The 7369-nt window shown below is 52.7% G+C and overlaps 1 protein-coding gene across 3 annotated transcripts in view; it reads left to right on the forward strand.

The window, feature by feature from the left end:
- ABCC5 (ATP binding cassette subfamily C member 5) overlaps window positions 1–7369 on the forward strand; it is a 76598-nt gene that overhangs the window by 50388 nt on the left and 18841 nt on the right. For all 3 annotated transcript variants that reach the window (XM_004713450.2, XM_045296441.1, XM_045296440.1), the window contains exons 18-23: window positions 1074–1258; window positions 1677–1826; window positions 2066–2195; window positions 4692–4845; window positions 4936–5064; window positions 7031–7217. In XM_004713450.2, the coding sequence (XP_004713507.1) occupies window positions 1074–1258; window positions 1677–1826; window positions 2066–2195; window positions 4692–4845; window positions 4936–5064; window positions 7031–7217 (935 nt within the window). The remainder of the gene's footprint in view (window positions 1–1073; window positions 1259–1676; window positions 1827–2065; window positions 2196–4691; window positions 4846–4935; window positions 5065–7030; window positions 7218–7369) is intronic.

Raw genomic sequence — 7369 nt, forward strand, 5'->3', positions numbered from 1 at the left:
AAAAACAAGCCGATTCCAACTCACAGCAACGCTGCAGAACAGTAGCGCTGCCCCCACAGAGCTCCAAGCTGTCCTCTCCATAGAAGCAGGCCAGACAGCCTCAGCTTCCTCGTCTCCAGCAGCTGGTGGCTGCGAACCGTTGGCCTTTCACCACTGCACCACGCAGAGGCTCCCTGTGCGGCGGCAGCACCACCGGGCCCCCAGGGAGACCCCTCACCATGTCTTCCCACCTTCCCCTGTCAGGGCCTCTGCCTGGCGGCTCTGTGAGCCAGTCCTGCGCACCGCCAAGAGAGCAGGCCGAAACAGGCAGCCCCACTCGCCCTAGCCTGAAAGCCTTCCCGGTCTCAAAGCCGGGTCTCCGTGGGTCTCTCCCCTGCTGAGGGGTGGAATCACAGTGCTCAAGACACCCCTAGGTGCCTGACCACGTACCCGAGCTTGCCTTCTGCCCAAAGCCTGCTCATTCCCCATATCGCTTGCTAATCCCCGAGCTCCTGGGAAGTTTAGTGCTCTGTGCTGTGTTCACGATCCAGACCTTCCGTGCCCTGCCTCCGCTCACGGTCATGGTCTTGCCTGGTAGTGCTGCGGGTGAGCACGGGCAGCTCACAGAGGGTCGGTGGTTAAAACCTACCAGTCACCCTGAGGGAGCCCTTAAAGACAGTTTCAGAAGCCATGTGTTGGAATCGACTCAGTGGCAGTGGGGCTTGGCTCTGAAGTGTCTTTCCTGGTGCAGTGTGGACTGCTCAGGAAACCTCCCTCTCGTGGCGCTGCACTGCCCCTCCTGGGTGTCCCCCAGCTGCCTTGAAGAGGATTCTTGTCATTGCATTGCGTGTAACCCATCTCGTTTGTGAGAGGGAGTGTCTATCTGTCTGCCCGGCAGGGACTGTTCTCCTGCTCCGGGCCCTCCTCCTGGGCCTGGTTGCTGGAGCTCAGTAAGCACTAAAGGGCTTCTGATGGAAGGTGTAGAGCCTTGTGCGGGGCAGCGACAGGCTCTCTGCGTCTGCTGCCCTCTGGGCGGCTGGCTCTGGGCAGAGTAGCCCTTACCTGCTGAGTTCAAGTTTCTGTCCGCTCCCTAGGGCAGCTGGTGCAGGCCGAGGAGAAGGGGCGGGGCTCACTGCCCTGGTCTGTCTATGGCGCCTACATCCAGGCTGCAGGCGGCCCCTTGGCCTTCCTGGTCATCATATCCCTTTTTGTACTGAATGTGGGGAGCACTGCCTTCAGCACCTGGTGGCTGAGTTACTGGATCAAGCAAGGAAGTGGGGTAAGGCTTCCCGTCATGGGGAAATCACTTGTCGGGGCATGTGGGCGTCTCTCCGGATCCTCTCCAAGCCCCAGGCCTAGAGCTAACCGTAACCCTACCACTAGGCCTAGGCTGGTTCTCATGCTAACGCAAGCCCTAACCCTAAGTGGAACTGTAACTCCAAACCAAACAAAATCTACCTCTAGGTTTCAAACAGAAGGAACAATGACCAAAGATTCGGGACCGTGGCCCACTGCTGGGGCAGCGGAGCTCCTTGCCAATGGGGCCTCCACAGGCTGGAGAGAAAGCGGGGAGGAGGTGGCAGAGCCTGCCCCGTGGTTACCGCAGCCAAGTCCCGGGGCACTGTCCTGAAACCCGTGGGGCGAGTGGAGGCTGCGGTCAGCCCCGGGAGCCTGGTCTCACCATGCCCTACCCACAGAACGTCACGGTGACCCTAGTCGGGAACAGGACCGTGGTGAGTGACAGCATGAAGGACAACCCTCTCATGCACTACTACGCCAGCATCTACGCCCTCTCCATGGCTGCCATGCTGCTCCTGAAGGCCGTGCGAGGGGTGGCCTTCGTGAAGGTATGTGGTGGGCAGGCCCTGGTTCCCCTTGCCCTGGTGACTGCCGGGCTCCGTCCTGTGACAGGCATTCTCCGGGGCTTGTCCTGTATCAGGCCATCCCGGAGATGACCTGTATCCCATGTGTCAGACTCCCCGGTCCGCCACCTCCCTCCCAGTGGGGATGTATTGTGAGCTCTGGGGGTGTCCTGCAGGGGAAGAACCAGGTCGCTGGCCTGATCCCCGTGTGTTCTGTTCCTCAGGGCACACTGCGGGCCTCTTCCCGTCTCCACGATGAGCTCTTCCGGAAGATTCTTCGCAGCCCTATGAAGTTTTTTGACACTACCCCCACGGGGAGAATCCTCAACAGGTTTTCCAAAGACATGGATGAAGGTACTTGCCACTCTCCTGGTGTCGTGATCTGGAGCTCCTGGACCCTCCTCCGCATTCCAAGGGCTTTCCCCCAGCTTGCAGACCGTCATCAGTGCTTAGAGGCCGAGAGCCCCTCTCTGGCAGCCCCTTTTCTCAGCAGGGGCTTTTCAGCTTGGGCCTGGTCTCTGCTTCAACTTGCATTTTGGCAGAGAGCCTGAGTTTTTCCGCCTTGCATGACGTTTCTGTTCAGTGTTACTGGGCCTGCAAACAAGATGGGGAGGATGGGGTTATGGGGCATTGGGGAGAGGGGCCCTGGTGTTCCCCCACACGTAGTTGCTTTAGGTGGTGCCCTGGTTCCCAGGCCCACAACTCTGGCAGGTTCTGTGGGTCCCTGATGCTGCCTGGGCACTGCCAGGCCCCCGAACATACATATTCCCCACGACCCAGATTTCAAGTATTGCCACCTGACATCTGTTCCAGGCTTAGTGTGTTGCAAGCGCCCTGCTGAGCGTTTGCACCCAATATCCTAATCCTCCCCGTGGCCGTACGAAATGGGCATTGTTTCAGCCACTGAATGAATGAGGACACTGATGTCTAGGGAGGTTAAGTAACTTGCCTAAGATCACATAGCTATTAGGTAACAGAGCTGGGCATTGAGCCCATCTGTGTCATGGCAGAGCTGATGATTTAGCAAGGGCACTGTGCAGCCTTCAGAGGAGGCAGACGTGGGTAGGTGATTATAAAACCAATGGCGTGGTGTTTACCCAAATGAAACGAAAACACACCACCCATATAAACACTAGTACTTGAGGTTTTTCTAGCAGTCTGATTCATGGTTGCCAAAAATTGGAAGGGACTAAGATGTCCTTCAGTAGGTGAGAGGACAGATTGGTGGCTCCATACCCGGTGCTTGATTCAGTAAGGAGAGAAAAATGAACCACGGAGACACAGAAGGACACGGAGGACCCTTATATCCTTGTTACTGAGTGAAAGGAGTCCATCTGAAAAGCTCCAAGCACGGTGGTTCCAGCCACAGGACATCCCGGAAAACACCGGACAACAGAAACCGTGAAACCACGGGTAGCTGCCAGAGGTTTTGGGGAGGGAGGGACAGCAAAGAGAAGGCTGTTCTGGAGGACACTGGTGGCAGACGGTGGACAAGAAACATTTGTCACAACCCACAGGCCTGTACAACACAAAGCACCCACCTTAATAACTGGGACCTTGAGTTAGTAATGTATCAGTGCTGGTTCATTTGTAACAGCTCCCACAGGAAGGCCCAGGTGTAAATAAGGAGAAGCAGTATAAGAGGGCAGGGGAGTTGTACAGGGACTCAGTATTGTCTGCACAATTTTCAAAAATATGGAAAACTCTTTAAAAAGAAAACTTATTTTAAAAGATTTTTTAAAATGTAATCAGCATGTCTTGGGTTTGCATGAAAATACTCTAGCCAGAATCTATCTATAATGTATAAATAAGGGTGTGTGTGCAAATAGGGTGGGGGGGTGCAGATGACCAAAAAGAGATAATGAAAAAGGGTTAAGTGATGAGGGTTCCTCCCTTTTCAATGTCTGGATCTGTTTAAAGATTTCCATGAAGAGCAATGTCTTGAATCAGTTTGTTGAGATCAGTAAACATATAGATGGTTCCTGTTTTCTTTCTTGTGCACTAATTTCCCAAATACTGTACAGCAGGCACACGCTACTTTGTAAAAGAAGGTGTTTAAAGAGGGTGCCCGGAGAGTGAGGGTAGAGATGGTATGGGAATAAGAGTCAATCTCTCTCTCTCCGTATTTTTTATTGCTGTTGAAAATATACACACCTGGTCATACCCCAGTTCAACATTTCTACATGTACAGTTACGTAACATTGATGACATTGCTGAGGTTGTGACCCCTGTCACTCCATTAACATGCAGTCACTGTGCCCTTATCTTCTTATTTAATCTCTTAATTTGCTGTTGTCCTTTTGATCCCATAGAGTTACAAAAAAATTTTTTTTTCAAATTCTCTGCTGTTGAGTTGATTCTGACTCATAGCAGCCCTTTAGGATCGAGCAGACCTGCCCCTGTTGTGTCCGACTAAGACTTTAAGTAGTTATGGGAGCAGGGAACATCATTGTGGGTTCAAACTGCTGACCTTTTGGTGTAGCAGTCCAATGCTTAACTCACGACGCCACCAAGGCTTCCATAAACATAGTTCTTTAAAGCGCTCAGTGCTCAGGGCAGATCTGCTTTACGAACTAAGCTACACACTGGTTTGAAGAGGGCTTCAGGGAGTGTTTATTGCTTCTCTCAGCAATATTTTCAGGGGTCCTCTGTCTTCAGTGGTTCCAGAAAGTCTGACTTCCATTAGAATTTGAACTTCTGGATTCCCGCGCAGGCTTTTTCCTATGGAGTCCTTGATCCAAATGTTCATTGACAGTGGCCAGAGTGGAGCCCCTGCCTGTTGGCGTTCATTTTGGGCGCCATGTTCCTTGTCTGAGCCCCTGACCTGACCCTCTCCTTGTGGCCCTCCAGTCGACGTGCGCCTGCCGTTCCAGGCCGAGATGTTCATCCAAAACGTCATCTTCGTTGTCTTCTGTGTCGGGATGATTGCCAGTGTCTTCCCGTGGTTACTCGTGGCAGTGGGACCCCTCCTCCTCCTCTTTGCAGTGCTCCACATTGTCTCCAGGTAAGCAGGGTGTCTTCCTGTCTCCTGGGACGAGGGTGAAGCCCGAGGTGCTGATCGAGCGCTCTGAGACAAGACTGGTTTGCTCTCCAGGGTTTTCATTCGAGAACTGAAGCGTCTGGACAATATCACGCAGTCCCCTTTCCTCTCGCACATCACCTCCAGCATCCAGGGCCTTGCCACCATCCATGCCTACGACAAGGGGCAGGAGTTTCTCCACAGGTCAGTGTTGGAGCGGGGAGCGGGGAAGAGGGCTGCAAGGGGAGCCAGCAGCACCTCAGGCATGTAGTAAAGAGCTCTTCAGAGGTCACTAGTGCCTTAGTGTCTTGAGGCAGGTATGGTCTCTGACTAATGTGCGTTAGTACTGCTAGGACTTCCTTCTTAAACACGGGTTTGGAATCCATGTTGTCAATCTTGAGTGGCTTTGTTTGCTTTTTTTTTTTTTTTTAATAGTCAAAGGTAATCCTTGACATTAGCCCGGCATTTTTTTTAGCCGTTAAAAGTTGTTTATTTGAAAAGCGTACATACATAGCTAGTCCTTAAGGAGCAAGGGAATGAGAGTAACCCAGATGCCCTTTAACTGTTTACATAAACCATAGTATAGGAAAATCTGTAAAAGACGTCTTTAACGTGTTTAAAAACAAACAAAAAAGATGTCACTTTGAAAACACAAAAAGGCCCAGAGACTGCCCACAGACGTCAGCTCTGTGACCCAGTAGTGTACAAGCACAGTACAGCCACATGGACGTGGTACTCTGCCAGTGAAGTGCATCTCGCGTCTCACCTTTATGCGAGCTCTGACAGGGATCGAGAGGAACTGACTGAGAATGATCTCTTGAAAGAGGGAGACTGAGTGGCTCAAAGGTGGATGAAAGAAAGACAGACTTTCTTGATAAAGTCTTTATGTTTTTTTAAAAACTTCTGTGCATATATTACCCCTTCCAAAAATCAATTGATTAATTTGAAAAGACAATGTAGACGAAAGTGGCCAAAAACACAAACTTGGTTTTTCAGAAAATGTCAAGCAACTGGGGAAAACAGTCTCACTTTCAGAAGAACTGCACTGAGCGTGTGTCTTGTGCTGCGGCAGGATAGGAACCCACTGTTAACTGGGGGGGTGAGATCACTGAATGTGGGGTTTTATGTGTGGGGGTGGTCTAGTTTTGTTTTAGCAAGAGGCACTTGATTGGCAAGATTTCCTGCTCTGGAACGGTGTGTGGCAGGCACCCTGAGCCTCCGGTGGGTCTGGGCTGCCCTCTAGGACCCTGTGACAGTGGGTCTCCTTCTCAGGAGCTCCCCCTCTTGCCTGGCTCCTCCAGTACGCCGGGACTCAAGCTCCCAGCCATCGCGTCAGTGCCGGCTCATAGAGACCCTGCTGTAGGATGAGAGTAGAACTGCCCCTGTGGGTTTCCAAGACTGTAATTCTTCATGGAGTAGAAAGCGTCTTTCTCCCACGGAGCGGCTGGTGGTTTCAAGCTGCTGACCCTCTGGTTACCAACCGACTGAGCACATCACCACTGTGCCACCAGGCTCCTTGCTCCTTCAGTGGCAGGAGTTGTTAAACCTCTCTTGCTCTGATTGAGCTCACCACCCAGGAAGCAGGCACCATTTGTCTGCAGAACTTTCAGATTTCTCCTGTGCCACCTGAGGCACAGTGGTTGTGTGTTGGGCGGCTAACCAAGAGGTCAGCAGTTCAGAACTATCAGCCACTCCAGGAGAGAAAGGCGAGGCTTACGAGTCCCATAACATGACAGCCTTGGGAACCCACATGGACACTTCCCCCTGTCCTAGAGGGTGGCAGTGAGTCAGAACTGACTGAATAGCGGGGTGTCTGGTTGATTTCGGTGGGACCATTTCTGCCGTTTGCCTCTCTGACTTCTCTCTTTTTTCGGGGAAATAACTTCTGACCTCCGCCATCTGCTAAGCTGAGCACAAGCATCCTTCCATGGTCTTTGCCATCCTCCCTTCGCGTCGTTCAGTGGAATATTTTACCCTTCAGCTTGTGTCTCTGAAAGTGAAACGAGAAAGACTCGCACCCCGAGAAAAGCCTGGACCTCCTGCCCTCCTAATGTTCCCAAGTCACTCTCCCAGGCAGAAGCAGGAAGCTCCTCAGCGTCTCCTCCACAGGCCAGGCTCGTGTAGGACCTACCGCATTTGCCAATCGGCCAGCTGTCTGTCATCCTCACAGGTACCAGGAGCTCCTGGATGACAACCAGGCCCCGTTATTCCTGTTCACGTGTGCGATGAGATGGCTGGCCGTGCGGCTGGATCTGATGAGCATCGCGCTGATCACCACCACGGGGCTGATGGTTGTCCTCATGCACGGGCAGATCCCCCCAGCCTATGCGGGCCTCGCCATGGCGTATGCCATCCAGGTCAGTGTCTGGGGTCCTTCCTTCCCTCCCTCCCGTGTTGACCATTGCCCCTCTGAAGCAGCTCCCGCTCTGTTTGGCAATTGCCATGTGTGTTTGGTGGGGGCAGGCAGAGTGGGAAGATGTCCGTTTTAAGGCATGGCCCCTGGGCGGGG

Source organism: Echinops telfairi, unplaced genomic scaffold, assembly GCF_000313985.2.
Source record: "Echinops telfairi isolate 266 unplaced genomic scaffold, ASM31398v2 ScPeMD7_7407;HRSCAF=8445, whole genome shotgun sequence".
Taxonomy (NCBI): domain Eukaryota; kingdom Metazoa; phylum Chordata; class Mammalia; order Afrosoricida; family Tenrecidae; genus Echinops; species Echinops telfairi.